General features: G+C 41.5%; 1 protein-coding gene across 1 annotated transcript in view; it reads left to right on the forward strand.

Moving 5' to 3' along the window:
• Positions 1 to 25,097, forward strand: part of GALNT16 (polypeptide N-acetylgalactosaminyltransferase 16) — a 223,994-nt gene that overhangs the window by 167,481 nt on the left and 31,416 nt on the right. Inside the window, exons 5-10 of the mRNA XM_042446688.1 lie at positions 1,968 to 2,033; positions 4,079 to 4,200; positions 7,804 to 7,891; positions 16,960 to 17,044; positions 19,294 to 19,397; positions 23,895 to 24,021. Of these exons, the coding sequence (XP_042302622.1) occupies positions 1,968 to 2,033; positions 4,079 to 4,200; positions 7,804 to 7,891; positions 16,960 to 17,044; positions 19,294 to 19,397; positions 23,895 to 24,021 (592 nt within the window). The remainder of the gene's footprint in view (positions 1 to 1,967; positions 2,034 to 4,078; positions 4,201 to 7,803; positions 7,892 to 16,959; positions 17,045 to 19,293; positions 19,398 to 23,894; positions 24,022 to 25,097) is intronic.

The raw sequence follows: 25,097 nt of genomic DNA on the forward strand, positions 1-25,097 counted from the left end.
TTTATTTGTATCCTGCCTCTCCCTGTATTGGATCGAGGCGGGTAACAACAAACATAAGAACAATAAAAATAAACACAACAAGCCACAAGTAAAAAAACATAGCAAAACATATAAAATCCAAATCTCTATCTCCCTCCCACCTTAAAATACCATTAAAAATGACAGTTCCCAACTGGAGAGTGAACATTCCGAGGAGGTCAATTTGGGAAGGCCTGCCAGAAGAGATCTGTTTTTATTGCCTTCTTAAAGGCCTCCAAAGATGTTATAAGGCAGATCTCCTCCTGCAGGTCATTCCAGATTTTTGGAGCGGCAACAGAAAACATCTATGTATTGTGCTGTATTTTTACTGATGTGATCCCACCTTGATCTGCAGGGAGAGGCGGGAAATATAAATAAACGATTTATTATTATTTTATTAGTATGTTAAAAATCAAATGCAGGGTTCACAATTCTGTATTTGTCTTGTATTGCTGATGGAGGAACAGGGATGGCATTTGCAAGGGAAAATGCAGAAGGTGAAGGATTCTTTAAACACTTTCTCTTGCTAATCTCCCTTTCTCCCCTTGTTTTTCTCTACAACCAGTCTTATTTTTAGTCTCAAGAGTTGGCTGGGGCAAAAATGGGGAGGAATGGAGAAGTAGCTGGGGATGAAATAGTCTGTTTCTCTTACTCAGATGGATTTCTCTGTGTGCACATTAACCAGCAAATATAAATTTGTGAAACATTTTGGGGGGGGGGCATGTAAGAAGTTGTTATACTTTAGTGACTTGAGTACTTGCACAAGACTGCAGCTGCATACAGCCAAGTCTCAGTGAGCTTTCTCCCTTGAAAAGGAACCTAAGAGAAAAATTATTTGCATTACATAAGATACTCTGTGTGAGAGAGAGAGAGAGAGAGAGAGAGAGAGTCTCTAGAAAGCCTCATGCAGTTGCTTTTACTGCTACCAGTTGTTCATGTTTATCTTCCAAACATTCTTGGAAACATTACCTTTTTTTCCTGCTACCACTCCCAGAATCTCTCTGCCATGGATCATGCTGGCTGGGGATTTGGGGAATCAGAGTGTCTTATGCTTAGGTCCAGACCAAAGACCATATCTCCCCATATGAACTTGCGACAACTCTGCTTTCTCTTGATCCCACTATCATCACAGGCTCGGTTGGTGAGGACACGAGGCAGAGCCTTCTTGGTGGCTGCTCCCACCCTCTAGAACTCCCTCCCATGAGAGGCTAGGCCTCTTCTCTTTTCTCATTTCTCCTGCAGACAAAAATATTTCAAGCAGGCTTTTAATATGTAACTATGCCCAGGGAAGCTTCTCACTGGGGTGTTTGCTTTTGTATGTTTTTCATGGTTTAATATTTTTAATTTACTATATTTCTAATATTATATATTTTTAACATGTTATATTAATGCAACTTTTTAAATTCTGTTTTTAAAATTGTCCTTTTTAAAATTATATTTTGTGAGCCACTGGGTGCAATTTAGGAGAAAGGGAGCATATAAATAAAATCAAATAAAGAAAATAATAAAGAAATAATAGCGGGATGGAGAGAGGGGAATCCAGGTGAGAATTGTCTGGCAGAGGAAGAGTTAAGTGTTCCTTTCCTGTCAACTCCCAGAGTGCTTCAAACTGCCCCTTCCTGCAAGTATTTTGGGAAGGGGAAGGAGATCTTGAGCTTCATTAAGACACAGCATTATTGGAACACTTAGGTTTGCCTCACTTTGCCTGCAAAATGTTGGCTTGAACATTTGGGTTGGGGAGGGAGCTGAAAGGCAGGTAGAGTTCTTTGGGTGATACTTTTAGGTGACGGGATTAAGGCTATTTGTTTTGGAATTAACAGAGTGATTGATATCTTAAATGAAAGCAATGCTTTGTCCTCTGTTGAAACACATGGGAAGAATTAATTGCAGTCTTCTGTCTATGCCAAACAAACTAGCTATGTGTGCCAACTGTTTTCTCTTCTCTTTAGCTGAGGATTGCCAGCTCCTTACCAAGATACCAAAGGTCAAGTGTCTACGCAACAATCGTCGAGAAGGTGAGCATGACAGACTCTGGAGGAATCATTTACTTTAACAGGGACATAGTGGCAGTGCAAATTAAAACTTCTGGGAAGGAGAGATATAGAGCTGCCAAGGCTTTTCCTAAAACCATTTGTTAAAAATGAAAGATCTGACAGAGTTGCTGCTCTGCAGTTCAGTGGCCATCCCTTGTTAGGACACCAAAGCTTTATCTGTCTCTCCAGAAGGCTTGGATGTATGAACATTCCCAAACCATGAATGTGTTCTCTTAAAGCAAGAACAATTCTGTCTTGCACTGAATTCAGTTTTAGTGCATATACACCTTTTCAAGCCATTGTAAACCAATCAAGTACAAAACTGGCACAGCTTGTTGAGATGGAAAGGAGTTGAGCTGGATTGGTTGCAGTCATTCTAAAACTTGACACACACCCTCTCTAGTGATGGTTTGTGCCCACTGGGAATGTGGGCAAGAGGGTAAGGTTCTAGGCTAAGGGGATCACCACAAACAGAACCAACTAGGTCTAACATTCTCCCATTCCTCCCTTACAAAGACTGTAAATCTACTCAAGCACTTTTGTTTGCCCATGTCTATCCTGGTTGATTAGAGATGGCAGAAGAATCCTGGCCAGTTCAGTAGTGAAGGGTCGGGGTTGTAAATGTTTCTAGGCTCTTTATAAAACTGGTGGAAGACTGCTTTTGAGCATTTTTTTAACCAGATTGCTTTAGAAAACTATTCACCAATTTCTAATACAGTATTCTTTTGCTAAGTAAGGTCTTAGAGTGGCAACTCCAGGCTTTCTTGGATGAAAGTGATTACCTAGATTGGTTCCAGCCTGGATTTCAACTTATGGAACAGAAATAGCCATGGGTTGCCCTGATAGGTGACCCGTGCTGATAACTGGAAGGGATGTTTGTTGCTACATATCATCATTCATGGTCTCCTTCTGGGCTTCTTCACTTATATAGATGGATCTTGAGGACATGTTTTGCAGTGGTTCTGGTCTTTTTGGGTTGAACATTCTCAGAAGGTAGTTCTGACAGATGGTTTTGTTAGCTAATTGGGCATTAGTCTGTAGGTTCCCACATAGCTCAGTACTGTTGCCTATTTTTTTTAAAGATCTACACAGATTTATTGGGGGTGGTTACCTGTAGTTTGGGTGCTGGGAGTCATCACTATGCTGCTGATACCCAGTTCCATCTCTCTTTTACAACTGATGCCAAAGAGGAATTCCTGACTTATTGTGAGGATGCAGCAAAGGATAGAATGGGGATGAATAAAATGAGGCTCAATCCAGATAAAACAAAAATTTTGTTGGTCAGCAATAAAGCCATTTGAAGATTGAGATTATAACCTGTTCTGTATCAGTAACCTTGTACCAACTGAACTGGCTACTAGTTTGCTTCTGACCTTAATTCAAGGTGCTGGTTTTGACATACAATCCCTAAGAGGCTTCTGGTCAGGATATTTGAAAGACTACTCTTCTTATGTGTGTGTGCCTCGTGATTTTTCCATCAGTTATGCAAACTGGGGTGTCTCTGCACTACACAGTTATATCAGATCTATCCCTCTTTAAAACCTATGACTCTGAATTGGACTAACGTGCAGTGCTAACATGCACATTTTGATCACTACATTTCTCATCCCTGTCCTCTGAACCAGAACAATACTGTTGTAAGAGTCTAGGCAGCTCTTGTTTTCACAGCCTATCATCACTATTTGGATCTCATGTCAGGTTACTGCATCCCTTTGCTAAGGATAGGGCTCAGAGCTGTCATCTGAAGTGCCATTAGTCACCTTGATAGCTGGCTTGGTAAAATGGTTTGGTGCAGTTCTATGGGTGAGGTGCTCATTTTGTAGCCCTTCAGATATTTTGAGACTGCAACTGCCTTGAGCCCTGCCCTGTTGAGGATATTGGGAGTTGCACTCCAACATTGCAAGATGCTCTTTCTTGATCTAAGCATTAGTGTTCTTTTACTTCCTCCTTAAACAATTCTTTACTTTGCTTTTCAACCATATTTTCCCTCTCCCTTGCCCTCCCCACTCCTTGATTCCACTTTTCAGGGCTGATCCGCTCTCGAGTTCGAGGTGCGGAAATGGCAACTGCTGATATTCTAACCTTCCTTGACAGCCATTGTGAGGTAAACAGTGAATGGCTGCAACCGATGCTTCAGAGAGTGAAAGAGGTAAGTAAATGTTCTCTCACGCCTGCCCCCTGTTTCACATCATCCTTCTTGCTATTGGCTAGTAGAATCATAGAATCATAGAGTAGTAGCCAGCCTCTTACACACTTGCAATGATGGACAAGGTGCAAACCACTTCAAAGAGGAATGAGGGAGGCTAGTTTCTTTCCTGTGTTTGCAAGCCCCTCTTTTGCTATTCCCACCCATAGCTCGGAAGAGTTACTTTTTAAAGCTTATAGCTATCAGGCTATGCTGGCTCCACCCCAGCCAGCATAACCAAGTAACTTTTCCATGCTGTCTTTCAACTATAGCTAGAGTGACATTCCCCAAAATATATCGCAGCATGGGAGTTCATCTCCTGAGATGTGGAATAAAGTACTGTGTGGAGTTCATTTTGAATAAAAAGCATTAACCCTGGGGTAGGAAGAGAAACAATACTGCTGAGTTGGCAGCTCTCGTCCTGGATGTGCCAAAGGGGTCAGGGAGAGGATGCGACAGTGCAGATGAAAAGTCTGCAGTGACAAAAAGCAGTGGAATAGGGAAGGCTGATCTTCCTGCTGCCTTTGTGGCGTGCTTCTTCATTTCTCAGTTCCCAGGTAGTTATAAGAAGATCCTAGGGGACAGGTTGAAAAAAACTGCTATAGGTGCAAATGACATATATGTTCATCTTAGAACCAAGAGGAGGAAGAAGGTGAAACCTTAAATCCTGAGGCTTTAAAAATCCCCTGCTCAATAAATCCTCCTTCTCAGCAGCTCATAAATGTCTGCATTATATTTGCTCATAAGATTGTGCTGCTGGCAATACCAGTGGCAATTCTGTGACTGCTACTCTATATATAAAGATGGACCTGGGCAGTCCAACAATACAGACGTAGATCTGGTTCCAATATATTTTTTCTGAACAGACAGTGGGATGAGCAGGTTCATATACTCACACATATTTTTTTCAGATTGTCATGCTTGAATATATAAAGTTCAAATCTGCCTTTTGTTTTGGAGATATTTTAAATTAGCCAGGTTTCTCAAGTCAGTGGAGACTAAGTAGAAATAACAGACTGAAATTGTGGATGAGAGGATGGATTAAGTAGTGTCAACCATTGTGGATTCATAGGAAGTATCTCTTCTTCAATTAATATATTTCCTTCTGTAAGCTGCCTTGGGTCATTCTCTGAGAGGAAGATGGAATCAAAAATAAATAAATAAATGTCTTGGAAACATTCCTTTTTTGGACAATAACTCCTAGAATCCAGTTGCTGGATAAGATTTGAGCTGTAGTCAAAATTTTAATTAATGTGTTTTTAAAATCATCATCCACCCCCAGCTTGGTTTAGTATATTTACCAGTCATTCCTTCTCCTCTGCAAAATGCACTTGTGTGTGGAAAGCTTTAGACCCCTAACAAAATTCATAACATCCTGGAAAAACTATAATTCCCAAGCTTTTTGTCTTGGAGGTGGTGTGGGAGGTGGTAACAGTTATAAGAGCTGCATCCTAGACAACTTCCCTCATTTTGGACAGTTGCTTCACACACAGTTTACAAAGCCACCATTTCTGAAATCACTTCTTTTGATGCACAGTGCTAGTTGGCATTTAGATCTCTTGGAGCTTGTCAGTGCTCTGCCTGTTTTCTCTGGCCCATAGACTTTTACTGGCTAAACACAAAACATCTGCCATGTCTGTTGGCATTAAACCAGCTTAGATGGAAATGACCTTATTGCTCACTCCTTTGTTTTTCTTAGCCCCTATGAAGACATTGAACCCCCAGAGTTTCTTTATGAGTTTCCCTTAAGGACCATGTCTGCATCAGTACACCCTTCTAAAGCTGTTTATTCTTTTAATGTGTTCCTGTCCTACTATCTCTATTTTTAAATCCGTGATGTGCAAAATTGTACAACCAAATTCATTCATCTGAATTCCCAATATGCTGAAGATCTAACAAGAACTTGGAAATATTGCTTTTTTGGGCTTCAGCTCTCAAAATCCCCAGCCAACATGGAAAAGTAACTTTTCCAAACTCTGTTTTTTATATAATTTGGATTCCATAGCAGAGGAAAGCTGAAGTGTGACACTTGATATATGACAACATGAAAGCCTTAATTTTACTCAAAAAGGGATGAATTCTATCCCTTACCCATTTAAAAGTTACATTTACCAGACTAGAAACTACTTGCTGCTAGCATGATATAGTAGTTTAAGTGTTGGACTAGACTCTGGGAGACTAAATTTTAAAACCCCAAACCATGAAAACCCACTAGGGCTATATCCACACTGCAGAAATAATCCAGTTTGATACTACTTTAACTGCCATGGGTCAGTGTTATGGAATTCTGGAAACTGTAGTTTTGTGAGTCATTTAGCCTTTTCTGTCAGAGAGTTCTGGTGCTACATCAAACTTCAATTCCCAGAGTTCCTTAGCACTGAGCCATGGCAGTTAAAGTGGTGTCAAACTGGATTGTTTTTGCAGTGCAGACACAGCCTTGGTGACCTTAGGCAAGATACACTTTCTTAAGAATGGCCTAAATACTCTAGAGGTGCCTGTTTTCATATGATCTTGGAAACTAAACAGAGTCAGCCTTGGTTTATAGTTGGATGGGAGACCACCAACAAATACCAAGTGCTGTAGGCTTTATTTCATAGGAAGAAACTGGCAAAGCCACCTCTGATTATTCTTTGCCTAAGAAAACGCTGTGAAGTTCATGGGGGTCACTAGAAGTTGACGACAGGTAACTTGAAGGTGCACACACAGAGACATACACACACCTGCTTTATAAGTAGTCTTATTGCTCAAGTTCCCAGTTAGAAGACTTTATACATTTCCCTAATGGAACAGAAAGCAGAAGTAACTTCCTTTAGAAGTAGCAATTTCTACTTTTTGTTGGGAAATGAGAAGTCCTTTAAGCGGAGCAATCAAACTGGCAAGGCAACAGCTGAACAACAGCCAGTCCCACCCACATCCTACACACTGTCTTTTAACTTTTTAAGTTAACTTTACTTAAAATACTTGCCGATAATCAAATGCATAGTCTAATGGAGAAGAGAGAGAGAGAGGAGAAAATTGCTGAGGGTTAGAGTGATGATAGAAGAGATTAGACATGGCAAAGCAAAGAAGAAGTCTGTAAACATGTAACTAGCAGTTAGTATAGGCATGCTAAGGTTGCTAATGCTAAAGTTTTATAATGCTAAACCACCACCAGTTATTCCTAGGATTACTTCAGGAAATCAAAAATTAATTGTACACTTGCACAATCTTTTAGTGACTGATCAATAAATCTTTCAAACTATATTTATGTTTAGAAATCAAGAATAGGCATCTAGCTTTAGCCATTGCATTAGACATCTCTCCCTTTTTCTAAATGTGGAAGTGTTGCTACCACAAAAATAAGGGGTACTACTATCTTATATTCAAAAGCCAGAGATTCTTTCTTGGTACCAGCAAAAACAAAACAAAAACAAAAAAACCTGGAGATAACAAAGGGATACAATGCAGTATGCAAATGTTCTTCTCATTCTACCATGTACATAAATCTCATGGTCTCTGATTTCCTGAAGCTTAATCTCTCCCTCTAGGCAAAATTCTAATTTCCTTTCTTTTTTTCTCTTTTTTCAGGATTATACTCGAGTGGTGAGTCCTATCATTGATGTGATAAGCCTGGACAATTTTGCCTACTTAGCAGCATCAGCAGATTTGAGGGGAGGTAGGTAAGGTGAATAAGTAAATTCTGCAAAAATCTTTCTCCCCTCTTCTCCTTCTCTTCCCCGCCCCCATCTCCCTCCTTTTCTCACTGAATCACCCCAACACTGTTTATTCCATTTGATCCTCAATGTCAGTTATATTGACATTGTCAGTGACATTGACAATGTCAGTTATAACCTCATGATATGTTCACCCCTCTACATCCATGGATTCTTTATTAACAGGTTCAACCTTCCACCATTTGAAAATATTCCAAAAAGATATGAATTCCAAAAAAGAAACCTTGATTTTGCTATTTTGTTTAATGGACACCATTTCACGACTCCCTTGTATTTAATGGGACTGGAGCATCCATTGATTTTGGTATTCACAGGGAGTTCTGGCACCAACAACGCTAGCAGATACCAAGGACTCTCTCTCTCTCTCTCTTTCTGTCTCTCTCTCCTTCTCCCTCCCTCTGTGTGTGTGTGTGTGTGTGTATTTGGGAATCTTTATGGCTACAGTTATGGAACATTGACCTGTATGGTCCATATCTCTTGGAAAACAGGTGGCCCTCCAGATGTTGCTGAACTACAACTTCTGTCAACCCCATCCAGAACAGCCAGTGGGGAGGGTTGGTGGGAGCTAAAGTCCAAAACCTGGAGGACCCACTCTTGCTCTGTACTCAGTACAGAATGCAACCTTCAGCTTTTAAAAAACACATGCTTGGAGAAAGTACCATCTGAACTTCATTGTAGTGGTGCAAGTGGTCTGATGCTTGGGACCGAAGCTCAGGTCCTGCAGCCCAGGAGACTTCCATATGTCAATCCAGAGAATAGTAGATGGCAGGGGCATGAGCAAACTACACGTGCATGGCAAGGCCCTCCAGATTTGATGCTGGTCACCATGACAGCCATTTCCCCCTCCCATGGACAGCAGGTATTTTCCATGTCAGTGGAACATGGGATATTCTGGGGTCTAGCTGAGACTTTAAAGCAGTGGTTCCCAACCTGTGGGTAAGGACCCCTTTGGGGGTCGAATGACCCTTTCAAGGGGGTCGCCTAAGACCATTGGAAAACACCTATTTAATTATAGTTATGAAGTAGCAACAAAAATAATTTCATGGGTTTCGGTCACCACAACATGAGCAACTGTATTAAAGGGTCGCGGCATTAGGAAGGTTGGGAACCACTGCTTTAAAGGATAGTGTTAAATCCTATCACTGCAATAGCTTTCAGCATTTGGAGAGCTCCTTTAAACGTTCTAAATTAAATGGTTTCACTACCCACTGACATGGAACCCAACCAGCACTAGTTTCTTGCTGTTAATAACATTTTGTATTCAGAAGTGGCCAATTGGCTGTCTATATGGATACATATGGTCATTATAGTACTTTTCAGTTAAAATATATATTATAATTTTCTGTAAGAAAATAGTACTTATTCATAAATAGATGTATTTTGCATCAAGGCAGAAGAAAATTTCATTTTATCCTTGGTTTGGGCTACAAAATGCAAAACTGAACATGCTCAGAGATTTTTTGTTTTTGTTTTCGGCCAGAGTTGACCATCATTCCTCCCCCACTCCACCTGCTCACACCACATATAGCAGGAATGTGGAAGAAATTGTGAAGCATGGAATGATGGGAAGAAAAAATTCCTTCTGTGTTTCACAAATATAGCAATCATTTCCATCTAAACTGGGTTAGGAAGACCATGCCATTATAATTTGGCTCTCCCAGTATTGATTGGGATCAGAAGGGGGACATGCAATCCTTCCGAGGTCAGTAAATGAGTACCCAGATTGTTAGGGGCAAATTAGCTTACAGTTGTAAACCGCTTAGACACTGTTTAGGTGGTATGAAGCGGTATATAAATGAAGCTTGTTTGTTTGTTTGTTTGTTTATGTGCATGTGCTCACCCCTGTTCTGAAGTTACCTAATTGTACCACTGCTATGCAGTTATAAAAGAAAACTTAAAATACATTGGAGAGTTCTGTAAAAAAGTAGAAAACTGGTAGTATTGGGGATGTAATTGAAGTGCTGTGGCTGCATCCCACAGAATCCTAGGATTTGTACAATTCTCCAGGCCACTCCCCTGAATTGCAACATTAGAGCTCTTTGGCAGAGAAGTCTAAGGACCACATCAAACTACAAATCCCAGCATTCCACAGAATAAAGTCATAGCAGTTAAAATGGAATCAATATACTATAATTACGCAATGTGGATACAGCCCTAGATCCAGCATTGTGCTGGCACCAATATGACATTTCTTCCCATCCTCTCTCTCCTATAGCCTTTGACAATGTCTGGAAACTAACTCCAGATGTTTACTCCAAACAGGTGTACTACAGTTGTGAGGCCCCCCCCCTCCCAATTCCATTGACAGTTCCATTAATGAATATCCCTCCCTGGATTTAGGTTGCTGCTACCAGTTCCTTTCTTGGTTCATCTTGTCCCTCAGTCTTGGAGACCTGGTGCTGCTAATTTGGGCCTTTCAAAAATATTATGTTGCTTTTTGGTTTGTGAAATTATCTGTGGCTTTGCTTTTTAAGCTATGAAGCCATCTATAGGGAAGATTCTCCTAGAACCTGCATCATGTAACTTGCACAAAACTGCACAAAAAATCCTGCAGAGATATTATTACAGTTTCACACACAAACATATGCTCACAAACCCCACACTGTAGGAATTTAACTATCAGAGGTTAAATTTAAGAACATAAAAAGAACTGTGCTGGATCTAATCAAAGGCCCATGTAGTCTAGGGTTCTGTTACCACATTTGCCAAGCTGGGACATCCATATGCAGAACATGGGCACAATAATGCACCCAGTTTATGTTTCCAAGCAACTGACATACAGCGGCATAATGCTTCTAATGCTGAATATAGTACATAGCCATAATGACTTGCAGCTATTGGTAGCCTTATGTTCCATAAATTCATTTAATCACCATTTAAAGCCATCCAAGGATTTCATATTCTAACTGTATGCTATGTGAAGATTTTTTTTTTTCATTTGTCCTGAATCTCCCACTGTTTGGCTTTGTTGGATAACACCAGTTTCTGGTATTACAAGACAAGGAGAAAACCCTCTCCCTATCCACTTTCTCTACACTATGTAGAATTTTATACACCTTCATGGCTTTATCAGGTCTCTCCATTTCCCATACTTTGTAGGAGGAATAATGAACGGTAGGACTGGTGTTCTGTGCTATTTACCAGTTTTCTTCCTCAAGAACAGGAATCTCAAATGAGTCTGGAGGCACCTGTAAAACCTTGGATGAGATAGCATTAGGCTCTTGCTTGGAAAATCTTGAATGTTCAAATTCTTCTGCTTTTGCCATTGTATGATCCACATTCATCATCCGGCCACCTCCATTCTATTGCTTCATCTGTAGCCATCATACCAACAATTTTCCCATAATATTTTGTATTAGTTTATTTCAAATACCAACACATAATGCCAAGGCAAAATTATAAGTACCGTTACATCACCAAATGTCATAAAAGATTACATTCAGAATGAACCTTCTCAAGGACAGAATCGGTTTCCACCATAGTATAAATATATTTTTCTTTCCTCCCTTTCCAGTGACTAATCCTGAATCTACATTTTCCAAACTGTAAAGTATCAAAGATCCTGTAACAAATAAATATAATATTTATGCTGAAACCCCAGTGGTCTCAGGCTATCAGATGGACTGCTTACAAAAGCAATGAAAGGTTGCTATATATCAATAAACACGTCTGCCTTGATTTCCCCTCTAAGAACTTTACATTTAGTTGTTAATTTAAAGAATTTAGTGTTCTTTAATTAACACTAAGGCTCGAGTCAGATGGACCTAATGGACTCTGCTAGGACCGCACTGACACCGTTCAAGATGGGGCTGTGGTGACCACACGGGTCTGGTCCCAATCTGGCCTGCAGCTGCAGTTTTGAACTGGGCCACTGTAAGGAGTGGATTATATCCACTCCTGACCTGGTTCTTCGGGCTGGGCATGGCTTCTAGCCACATTCAGGGCATGCGCCATGTAAACTCCATGCCCCCAATGCAGCCTGAAGTGTGTTTTGGGCCTTCATGAAACAGAAACTGTTAAATGGTTTATAATTCAGTACAATGCTTTATAACTTACTCTTCTGCAATTCTGCAAATTTGTGGTCTAGGAATAGCCATTTGACAAATATCATTTCCCTCTGCACCATGGAGAAGTCTATTGCTTACTCATATATATAATCCATTTACTAAGAGGCAAATATGGGAATGTTTTACCAGTTGATAAAACCCACCTCTCCAACTTTTACTACACTTGTATGTCAGAATAAAAGCACACCATTTCTCATTAATACAAAAGGATAAGCAAGTGTCAGAAGATTTTGCTGCATGATAAGTTGATTATCGGCTATGGGCCAGTGTTGTCATCTGCTGGGTGGTGGTGGGGAGGATTTCGCAGGTATGGATGTCATATGCCCTTTTACATAAATCTAAGCATTCCAGGGGTTACCTGAATGGTATTTGCAGAGCGTGGAAAAAATTACTTTTGGGGATTTAAACTCCTGGGTTGGAACTCCAACCAAATGAATACAACTGCTGCTGTTTTGGAGAGTTCTGTGAGTTTTAGTCCAAAAAGTCACATTTCCAAACTTTGGGTACAAGATGGGACCTGGAAGCAGCAGCTTCATTGCTGAAGTAATGGAAGAGCTTTCCATTTTGATGTTTTTGATGCAGTAGATGAACAGTGACTCTTCTAAAACTGGGTGCTGAATAATTCAGGCAAATACATAATTCCTCTGTATAGCCAACATTAGATTTGTCTTCCTTCTTTGCCTTAATATGGATCCCCAATGCAAGAAACCCAGCTACTCCACAAAATGGTGAAGGGTCTGGAAACCATGCCCTATGAGGAATGACTTAGGGAGCTGGGGATGTTTAGCCTGGAGAAAAGAAGGTTAAGAGGTGATATGATAGCCCTGTTTAAATATTTGAAGGGATGTCATATTGAGAAGGGAACAAGCTTGTTTTCTTCTGCTCCAGAGAACAGAACCCGGAACAATGGATGCGAGCTACAGGAAAAGAGATTCCACCTCAACATTAGGAGGAACTTCCTGACAGTAAGGGCTTTTCGACAGTGGAATGCACTCCCTCGAAGGGTGATAGAGTCTCCTTTCTTGGAGGTCTTTAAACAGAGGCTGGATGGCCATCTGTCAGGGATGCTTTGATTTGGATTTCCTGCATGGCAGGGGGTTGGACTGGATGGCCCTAGTGGTCTCTTCCAACTGTACGATTCTATGATTCTATGGGGCTTTCTATACCGCCATTTGGGACGTCCGGAGGACGTCCCATTTTAAAAAAGGGGCGTCTCTTATAGACGCCCCTGGGCCTAGTACGGACTCCGTCCGTACAAGATGGCGCCGGCCCTTCTACATGGCTGGCGCCATCTTTGCGTATCGGACGCTGAGCGTCCGTACGCATCGCGTCCCTTGTGACGTAGCGAGTGCGCCCCTGGCGCCTCGCTACGTCGCAAATGCGACGGAAAAAGAAGCTCCATTTTGGAGATTCTTTTTCGGTCCGCGCGGGAGTCACGCCGTCTGAAGGCTTCGGCTCCCCCGCGGACCTACCGGCGGCGGCGGCAGAGCGCCGCAAAGTGGCGGTATGTACCCCGCCTATGATTCTTTTTCCTCAGAGGTCTCGTAGGCATCACACACTTTTGTCAGTTTTTTGAAGCTGTTATTACCCTCACTGTTATTACTTTTACAGTGTGCCCTTGCCTTATGCTGGGGATCAGTTCTGGACCCCCCACATAAGGAGAATTTTGCGTATGCTCGAGCCCCATTGAAGATAATGGGGCTTGTGCAAGTGGTGGCATGCTACTGGTGCGCACGCCATTACCCTTTCCAGATGTGCCGAGGCTTCTTCTGGCACTGACTTCCACCGTATGCATACAATGTGGGTGCACTGTATTATTATCTTATTTTTCCTTTTGCAACTGCACATCTCAGCTTTGTTCCCTTTCAGTTCTGCAGATCTTACTTGCATGCACCTCCTGCCATCTACCTACCTTCCCATAGGATCTGCTCAATTTGCAAAAACTGTAAATCAGACAGCATTTTATGTGATGCGCATGGGGAAAAGCCAATTACAACAAACAGAGAGACTGCGTTGCCGGAAATACATGTCATCCCACTGAGAGGCCTGATTAATGTCTCATAACTTTGGCAACCAATGAGGCATAGGACAGCCTGAGTGGAAGGCTGAAGCACTAATTACTGCATTTCTCTCTGGAAACGCATATTGGAAGTTTTGGAATGTAATTGAGCACAGATAAAATACCACCAAGGAGTATCTATGGGGACACCTCTAGGCCTGGGTAGCAGCCTGCATATTGCCATTGTAAAGCAGGCTCTTGTTGCCTTCAGATCATAAGCCCAGAAATTAAAATCACCACCAAGCAACCAATGCTGAGCTAGATATGTCGATGCAGTCACAGCTGTGAAACTAAGAACATAAGAAGAGACAGATTTATTTATTGTATTATTTATTTATTTCATTTTTGTGCCACCTTTCTCTCAGCAAGGGACCCAAGGTGGCTCACAATATAAAAACATTTTAAAACTTTACAATAAGAATTCAAAAAGTTAAAATCATCTATTTTAAACAGTATAAGATTAATATAAAAACATACAAAAAGTTAAAACATAACCAAAACACACATCCCATATTAAAAACACCATGTCATGACTGTTATGTTAAAAAGCCTGCCTAAATAAAAATGTTTTTGCTTGTCAGGTGAAAGACCAAGAGGAAAGGGGCCAGTCTAGCCTCCCAGGGAAGGGTGATCTAGAGGGTGGGAGCAGCCACCAAAAAGACTGTCTCCCATCTCCTCACCAAGTCAGCCTGTGATGGTGGTGGAACCAAGAGAAAGCCTTTCCCTGGAGATCTTAGAGCTCTAGTAGGTTCATATGGGGAGATGCAATCTCTCAAATAGTCTTGCATTAGTCTGAAGTTTGGTCAGTAATCAAGTGATTAGAACCAGTTGCCTGGATTTTCAATGCAGACCATTAATACTATAACAAAAGATTCATCTACATTATCCTCCCTTTGTGTATGTTTACGAATAGGATCTAAATTTTGTGATGTATGTCTCTCTGCCCGCCAAATTGTTTTTAATTTTAACCTAATGCTGTATAGCATTTTATTGTTTTTAAACGTTGATTGTTTAATTGTAGTTTTAATATTGGTGAGGGGGTTGGGAAGGGATCAATTAGTATTTTATTGTATTTCTAATGCATTTTTACTGTTGTAACCCGCCCAGATTCCTAGTGATTGGGCAGGCTATAGATAAATCTATTATTATTATTATTGTTGTTGTTGTTGTTGTTGTTGTTGTTGTACTTTGATACCAACTTAATTGTCATACCTCCATCCAATGGAATGCTGGGATTTGTAGTTCTATGAGGTACTTAGATTCTTCTGCCAAAAAGCCTGTGGTTCTGTAGCTCAGGGAAGTGCCCTAGAGAATTCTAAGTACTTCACCAAACTACAACTCCCAGGATTCCATAGAATGAAGTCATGGCAGTTAAAGTAGTATCAATGTGATATAATTGTGCAGTGTGGATATACTGTCCATGGAGACAGGTTTGGCTTTTCATGTCCTTTGCTATAACTAACTCACAAACAAAGTGTTCTCATTCTGATAACATCATCCAGTTCCTGGACAGAAGGAATAACCATTTCTAAATACTTAACACAAGACTATTGCTCAGCTGGGTGCAGGAATAACAATCTTGTGTTGTCACTGCCAGTATAAGAACAGTTGTGCTGCACCAGGCCAAAGGCCTATCTAGTCAAGCATACTGTTTTCACATTGTCAAACAGTTGCCTACAGCAAGACCTAAAGTAGGACATGAGTGCGGTAGCACTCAACAACTTGTGTTCTCAGAGCAACTAGTATACACTCAGAAGCATACTCCCTCTGATATTAGGTGTAATATATAAACTGTGTAGCTAATGGTTAGTAGCCATTGATAGCCCCATCCTTATCTGTCTGATTCCATTTGAAAGGCATCCAAGTTGGCAGCCATCACTACTGCTTGTGGTAGCTTTATCTACATCTTGATTGAGTATTTATTTATTTATTTTGCACTCAAAGAAGTGTCCCTCTTTTATCTGTCCTAAATCTCCCACCATTCAGCTTGAGTAGATGACCGTGGTATTTCATATTATGAAAAAGGCAAAAGTTTTTCCCCCTCCATTTTTTCCACACCATGCAAAATTTTATACACCTCTCTCATGTCTTTACTTTCTGTCATTTTTCCAAACTGAACAGCGCCAAGCCTTTCCTCACAGAGGAGCTGATCTAGCCCCTTGATCATTTTGGGTGACCTTTTCTGTACCTTTCCCAATGTCACATTTCTTAAGAGAAATGATAACCACAGCTATAAACAGTATTCTAAATGTGGTCCTTCAATAAATGTATATAACAGCAAAATGAGATTAGCAGTTTTATTTTCCACCTTATACCTATTTTGGTAGAAATAAATACAATACAGTGCAGTGCATTGCAATACATTTCAATTTCTTGTCTCATTATGCCCAACTACTTTTCTTTTTTCACAGGAAGCTCACATTGGAATAGCATTCTCATCACAGCATTGACCACAAATGGAAGTGAGGCTGTAAATGTTCACTTACATAGCTCTTGCTTGCAAGAACAAATTATTTCAAAATTGTTTCTCCAGTGAGAGAGAGTACAAGAGTTTTTGCACATTTTCCAGTGATTTTTCACTTATTTGTATTTTTGTTTTGGCAAAAAAAAATGAGCAAAAAATCTGTGAGATATACATATTTGCAGGTAATCATTTTCTGTGACGTGTCTTAATATGTTGATACACTCTTTCTTGTGGAAGACAACATTTGCAAGTATTCTGAACAGCTCTAGCTTGAATCCCTGTCTTAGACAGTCCTTGCCAGTTGTTCCTGATGCATCCTATATGTAAATTTAAAGCTAACACTGCTCACTTTCAGATTACTCAGATTTTCATATTACTGGTTTTCCAATGTTTTCTTATAGTCCTCTGTTCATGTTTTAGGGTTTGACTGGAGTCTTCATTTTAAGTGGGAGCAGATCCCCATTGAGCAAAAGTTGTCCAGAACAGACCCTACGCAGTCCATACGGTAAACTCATCTGAGCAGCTTTTGCTTTGAATCTCACTTTTAGACATATTTTGTCTGAAATAAGCAGTTGCTTCATTCATTGATGTTCTTATAGGAAGTGTTCATGGATCATGTGCAGGTTCGTTTATGAGCAAAGGATAATCAATACCTATTGTTCCCTAAAGAGTTTTAATATTCCTGGCAAACATTTGCAACTCAATATCTTGCTCAAGGGGGCCTGCATTAATATAATAGGCAATGCATAATATATTGGTTTTTCAGACTGTAATGAATATGTGTTGATATCACCTTTGTGAGGTAGGGGAAATGTCACTGTCTTCACTTTAAAAATTATTGCCATTCTCTAGTGGGAATAACGTACTTCCAAGCTGGTGTGTGAGCTGCAATTGGAACAGAATCTACTGTTTCCAGCAAGGTCTAGGCAAAGTCATCAGCACATGCTTTCTATGGTAATCTATGTATTCACTACCAAATTTATTTTTGGTATTCTGAAAATTAGCATTAAAATTCAGGTACAGGGCACTATATCTAGCTGCATTGTAATAAGGATTCTCTTTCTAACTAATTGAAGAATCTCATAAGTCATGAACTGACACAGGTATCATTTGGACCTATGCTTATGAGAGAAAAAAATTATATGGGCCATGTTTAGATCGTCTGAATTTGGGGGCTCAGTGCACTAGTACAGTGCTTCGAGCCTCTGGAGTCCAAGCATCCAGCTTGCTGAACTTTTTCTGATCTCTACTGGTCCATTTTGTAATTGAGACTTGTGTGGACAATATAGCACCTTTGAGACAAACTGAAAGAAAGAAGTTGGCAGCATGAGCTTTCGTAGACTTAAGTATACTTCCTCAGATGCATTTAGTGAAGTGTAAATCCAAGGACACACCTTTTCATTTTGAATATGAATTGACATTCTCACATACCAAGGGAATATATAGGTCTTTCACTGGCTTTCCACTCCACCAAATGCATCTGAAGAAGTAGACTTAAGTCTACAAAAGCTCATACTGCCACTTCTTTCTTTCAGTTCATCTCAAAGGTGCTACAAGATCTCTTTACATACTGATTCTACAGACAAAGGGGCAAAGCAGACTGCCCAAAAAGGGTGGATTGGGGCCATCCCAGTGCTGCTCACCCTGGCACCGCAGCAACCACATGCACCTGGCCCCAATCCAGCCCACCACCACTGTTTCAAACTGGACTCTGGAGAGGAGCGGGTTTTTTCCACTCCTTTACAGGCTGGTTCTTCTTGTTTAGAGTGGTGTTGGGTTGGCTATAGGCTGTGATCAGGGTGTGCATCATCTAAACGCCATGCCCCCAATGCAGCCTGATGGTGTCCCTTTTGGCCTGTCTGTTTCATACCTAAAACAGCTATATCTTTGATTTGTATGGACAATGAATTCCATAGCCTGGTTTCTAGTTCATGGGGTGATGGAGAACACTTGGCTGCTTTCCTCAGGGGCCTTTCTCCATCTTAAGAATGTAAGAAGTACTCTGCTGGCTCAGCATTATGTTCACACAGAGGACAGCCATTTTCCTATGGAAAGTTCACAAGCAAGGTGCAGTAGTAGTGTGTGACCCATGCATATTTTCCAGCAACTAGTATATAATTGGGAGCAAAGGGTTCCACTGTAACTAAAAGAAGCACTTGTTGGGATATTCTTTCAGTGTAATGTGCAAAATTAGGTTAACTACATTTTGCTTCAGGTTCTTTCACCTGCTTACATGTTTCATAAACATAAGGCTGATATAAGTTAAATAGGACAATCCCTTAATTCCTTGTAAGATCAGTGTGTAGACTCATAATCAGGTGTAAATTGGGTTTATGTACCCTGTGATGTCAACTCCCTCAACCACAGTTAATTGTTATCCTGACAAATACATTAACCACAGGTCCTTGCCTAGCAAGGATTCTTAAACAAGATCTGAAGCTTGCTATGCAACCCAAAACCAGACTACCACTGGTATTAATGTAAATTTAACAATAGTTAAGAAGTATGTATATGGAGCGGACGCTGAGGGTATCTTTGATCTTGTTACTCACTTCTAAAGCCTTAATCATGATAAGATTTTGCTCCTATTAAATCTTTTTCAATTTGCAGTAAGTTTCTGAAGACTAATGATTATTTTTCTAAAGCATTCTACATCAAGCAAAATGCTGCACAATGTAAATTGTCCCTTCGTTTTTAAGGACACTCTATTTATATGTGTGTGCCTTTTCCTGCCCCCCCCTCTTTTTTTGGTAGAACGCCTGTCATAGCAGGAGGCATCTTTGTGATCGATAAGTCTTGGTTTAACCATCTTGGAAAATATGACACACAGATGGATATCTGGGGAGGAGAAAACTTTGGTGAGCTGGTATTTTGATTTCTCCATGTTCTGCATACTTTCAGTAGTCTTTCACAAGTCAGTCTTGGAATTCATAGCCCCACATTTACACAACATAGCAGTTTATCCTTGTTGAGTATACTGTTGATTGGAACTTTGACTCTCACACGGTATCTACTCTCAAACAGACATTTTTAGGTGGATAGGGTCCAAAAGGAGGAAATATCTTAAAAACTGCCTTTTAGGTTATTTTTTTTTTACACCAGCTGAAAATTTCACATTGAGCACATTACATTTCGGAAACATTGCATGTTTGGACCATAACTCCCAGAATCCCATGCAGCCTGGAGGATTCTGGAAATTGTCCCAAAAATAATATTTCCAATCTCTAGCTTGTAAGTAGGCTTAAAGATGTTGGAGTATGTCTAGACCAGGGGTAGGCAACCTTTTTGAGCCGGGGGCCGGGTTGCTGTCCCTCAGACAACTGGGGGGCCGAAGCAAAAAAATAAATAATTAAATAATTTTTAAAAAAATAAATAAATATATAAATAAACCAGGACAAATGTAGGACAAAATTTTCAAATGGAAGACACTTTTTTTAAAAAAATGGAGGACACGCAAAAAAATTTGCTGATTTTTTAAAAAATGTTAATATAAATGCATGTTTCTGAGGCTTCTATAGACAATTGCCCCCCAAAGGCCCCGGTGGCAATCGGCGGCAGGACCAGGCTGGGGCCGGTCCCAAGGCCTAGCCAGGCTGCATCCAGGCCGCAGGTTGCCTACCCCTGGCCTAGACACTAGAAGACAAGGAGCAGAAAAAAGAGAGTGTTGCAAAATTGAGGGTGTTTAGAAGTTTTGGAGCATGCTGGGGAGTAAAGGAGAAAAAATTTAAAATGTTGAGTGCAGATCTGCTTTGTTTCTAGCCAGCTTTTCAACCAGCAGACTCTAAAAGCAGTTTTTATAAATAGTTTAATACAATAAAACCATAATTAACCGTAATATCTTTTAAATGCCACTAAAGTCAACACCGATTGCAGACAAGTATAGATAAATGCTTCCCAGTTAAACTTATTAAATTCAGATTATAGTAACATATTAGCTGAAGAGAAAGGTGCTCACTTCTTTTCTAAAAACTTCTTATAAAGTGGCCAAGAATTTAATCAGGTGGGTGATACTATAGACCTGGGTGTAGTGACCATCAACTGTATTTCTGAAATGAGTTCTAGAAGTAACTAGAGGTTGGGGATGAAGGCCAGGATCGAGGACAGAGAGTGAGAATCTATGGCCATTCACCTCTTAATTACTGTTCAGTCTGGCTCAGGGTGATAGGAGTCTGAATCCAGCAATATCTGGAGGAGTACAGATTCCCTACTCCTGATCTAGGAATTAGAGTATGATGTATCGATTTGTCTGGTCTTCCTGGCCCACTAAATTGCATGTGTCACTAGCCATTGTGTTTTTTTTACTATCTAATATAGTGACTCCCAGAGTGGGTGATACACCCTTCCTCAGTGTGGTGGAAGGATCTGTCAGCGCAACTGCTGGGGTCCAACAACCCTTGTCAGCAACTCAAACGAGTCCTGGGGTTAAGCCAGACCCTTGGAGCAGAGCTGGCAAATTTCCAGAAGCCGAAGCGTGGCTCCAAAGTCCAAGTTGGGATGACAGCAACTGGATGTCTTCCAGGAACTGCAGCAATGCAGGAACCTCCAGGGACACACAGCACACCGATGCTGTAGCTTCTTCTGATAAACCACCAGAGAAACAAAAGTCCCCAAAGTGTCCTTTATTAACAGTGCTATAATACAAAACTAGATCTCTCAAACTCCACAACATACCAATCCAAACTCCTACTTCAAACCCACACCACACACTTGCAACCCCTGGACTTATATAGTCTCCAGACCATGTGGTCTCCCAAACCCAGTGAGTTCAGGTGTGTAGCCATGCCATGTGTCTCCTCTGCAATCCAGACACATGTTTCATCATCCATGGCTACGTGCACTTGGACACTGAGGAGTCCTTGACACAATGAGCTTCAGCTGTGCTATATCAGCCTTGCCACTCTGCTGAAGGCTCATGGCCAAACACACACACATCAAGCATTTCCCTGTGTGCTGTGTTTTAACCCTTCAAATCCTGACAGGATCCAGGAGGTAGTGAGGGAAAATAGGTTGGCAGGGGGGGGGGTGGGGAGAAAAAAAGGGGGCGGGGGGGGGGGGAGCATCAGACAAAGTACTGCCATGTAAGAAAGACAAGTGGAACCACTGGCCTTTAGGACCATAGTGGGATGAGGAGGTAGAGCATGTGGCAGTGTGGCAAAAAGGGGTTTTCACATTCTTAAGCTTTGTGTGCTTTGCTGGAACTTGGCTGGCAGGTGGGAGCTGCACTGCTGTTCTTCTTTTCTTTCATCGAACAGCCTGAGAGGAAAGGTAGCAGAAGAAACAATTTGGTTGGGGGGAATGACTTGAAGCTGTGTGGGGAAGGCATGACTCTGGAAAAGGAGAGGGAGGAATATCCAGGGCCAATTCTTGAAAAGAATCCATTGTCTCTTTCAGTCTGAGAGTACTTCCTTACCAGGGAGAAAAGTGATAAGCTGGCTGCATCTCCCTCCACCTTGGTGAAGGATTAAGAGTGCTTCCTTGCTTGGGAGAAGCTTCTCCTTTTGCACCTGATAACCTTCGGACCAGCAACTGAGCAGCCGAGACACTTCTCACCTGCACTAGCCTTTGGCATAAGGCTAGCATGGGCGAGAGGCTTCTCAGTTGCTGCTCAGCCAGCTCCTTGGTTGTTGCACCCAGAGTGACTGGGTGCAAATGGAGCAGCGACTGAGCAGCTGATCAAGCAGTGGCCAAGATGCCTCTTACCTGCACTAGCCTTTGCCACAAGGCCAGCACAGGCAAGGGGCTTCTCAGTAACTGCTCAGCCAGCTGCTCAGTTGCTGCTCCCAAGGTGACTGGCTACTCTGTTGCTTCTCCCTTTGCACCCGGTCACCAACTGAGCAGCTATCCAGCTGACCTTCCTTTTGCTGTAAGGTCAGCGTGGGTGAGAGGGAGGAGCAGGCCTGGAATACTGCTACTGCTATATTCACAAATGACAGGCTGAGGTAGTGGTGCTGGGCAAGGCTGAGGTAGACGTTCTTGACTGTTGCAGAAACAGTAGACCTAATTTTAAGAAACAGGCATTGGGCGGCATTAGCATTAGCACCTAAGAGGTGTTGGTAGAGCAAAAAGTTGGGGACCACTGATCGAATGCCATGTTCCCCAGCTTTGTGCCTCCCAGCTGTTTTAGGGTAGAACTCCAGTAAGCTCTGCCATTTGGCCTTGCTGATTGGAGATGATGCAGTCTAAAACATCAGGAAGGCACTGGGTTGGGTAAGTCTGATCTTAAATTAATCTTCAGTGGCCAGAAGAGGAGCACATCAAAGACAATTGATAATGCAAAATGTCCATGAAAGCCCATTCTGTCCCCCTCTTCTAATGTTTTCTTTGTGTCTCCAAATAAATATGCAGATGGGGAGCTTGACCAAAGTGACAGATACGAAACACAAGAGGCTAGACCCGTAAGCCTTGGCAAGGTCACCTCTCTTCAATGATTCAAATGAGCTTTTCAACATCAAAGCTCTAGTGGTCTTCTGATCCTTAAAAAATTGAATTTCACTTCAGGGCAGCAAAGCCCCTGGAAGCAAAAGGGAGGGAGGCAGAAATGTCTCTGTTTAAATAAACAGGGTCAGACTCTGCTGTAGGAAACCAGATTGCTAAACAGTACAAATCAATAGTTGAGTTTGGGGTTTTGTAGCAAGGTTACACAGAAAGGATAAGCTTCACCAGTATACAATTGATTGAAAACGAAGGGACTTCAAATACTAGGAAAATAAAAGCATTCAGGGTTTTTTGGGTTTTTGTTTTTTTAGTGTTCATTCTGCTTTTGGTGACCAGAGTTTGCAACACCAACATCCATTCCTATTATATGTTTGGACTGCACAAGCACTGGCAGTATATAATGATATTAAACTGCATGAACAGTGACCATTGCAGGCATCCCCTGAAGCAGAGATTAAAGCAGATTACATGTTTTTTTCCAGAATTCCCATAAATCTTTTGGCAACTCTTTCATCTCTGTTGTGAATGTGGCTGAAATGTTTCATTTTGAACACCACAGTGTTTCCTAATATAGTATATCTGCCTATTATCATCAGTGCCCTTAAGATTGTAGGCTTTTCATCCATTTTCTGCCCCTTTCTGCTCTCTCATGCAAATCCTACACACATTATTCTCTAAAAGAGACTAGTTCAGTTTTGATAGACCAGCCCATGAAAAGAAGATTCTTCTGTTATAAAGAGATGAGCACTAAGAACATAGGACAAACAGAATACCTAAAAGAGAATAATGTTATACTTTTGGACAGCTTTTAAGAAGATGAAAAGGCCAGAAAATTGTAGTGAGGTCTGATAAAAGAAACTAGGGAGGCTAGTGGACCTTGTTTCACTTCATTTTTTTTTATTGCCTTGGGTCTTTTCTAGAGCTTTCTTTCCGAGTCTGGATGTGTGGAGGTAGCTTGGAGATTGTTCCCTGCAGCCGAGTGGGCCATGTCTTCAGGAAACGCCACCCATATGACTTCCCAGAGGGCAACGCACTGACCTATATTAAGTAGGAACATCTCACTCTTTGACTGCAATTCAGAAAATGGGAAGGTTGTGGTAGGGCTTGGAAATGTTACCTTTTTGGGCTGCAACTTCCGGAACCTCTGCTTTTGGGCAGCAACATCCCCCCCCTTGTGTCACCAGGTGCAGAGGGGATAATGGGGGACAAAAAAAGGATGTTTGCCCTTCTCCTTCATCGCTTCTGTGGCCTTCTCCTCAGGAGGCAAAGCTGGAAGGGTCACATGCTCTCTCCTTTGCTGCTGCCATGACTTCCTCCTCAAGATGAATGTACCACCATGTCCAAGCCAGGAGGGGCATGCTCACCCGTCTCCTTTGTCGCTGCCATGGCTTCCTCTTCAGGAGGAAGCTGCCACAGTGGCGAAGCCAGGAGGGGTGCATTCACCCTTCTCCTTCATGGCCACCATAGCCTCCTCCTCAGGAGGAAACTGCCATCACAGCAAAGCCAGGAGGGACAGGCTCTTCCTTCTCCTTCACCATGGTGGTGTCCTCCTCTTTAGGAGGGAGTAGGGAGCCATCACCATGGCAAAACCAGGAGAGGTACACTTGCCCTTCTCCTTCACTGCTGCAGTGGCCACTGCTATGGCGAAACTGGGAGGGGGCAAGCTCCCCCCTTACTAGATGTCACCCATTTTCTGATGTGTCAACCAGTGCAGGGAGTACCCAACTAAGGGCACCACTGCTTTTGAGAAATTCTGGGAGTTGCTGTCCAGAAGGGTAACTTTTCCCAGCTACGGAGGGCAGTATTCATTTAAACCTGGTAGTGCCAGCCTCTTTCGGTTATTTTAGCAATTTATTCCTTAATATGAATTTGCCACTTAATATAAATCTGGAAGAATTGTGAAAGCTAATTGAATATTCCTGGCCAAAATTATCACCTTATTTTCTTATGTCTCTTAATTCAGATTTGTAGCCCACACTTTTCTGACATTCAGGAAACACTTTTTTAAATTATTATTTATGTCTCAATTATGTTGATTGGAATTATACTTGAGAACTGGAGTGTTACTTAACCTTTATGGTACTTCGAAAAAGCACTTTGCTAATCCAGTATTTTGTGTGATA

The sequence above is a fragment of the Sceloporus undulatus genome, chromosome 1 (assembly GCF_019175285.1).
Source record: "Sceloporus undulatus isolate JIND9_A2432 ecotype Alabama chromosome 1, SceUnd_v1.1, whole genome shotgun sequence".
NCBI classification, from domain to species: domain Eukaryota; kingdom Metazoa; phylum Chordata; class Lepidosauria; order Squamata; family Phrynosomatidae; genus Sceloporus; species Sceloporus undulatus.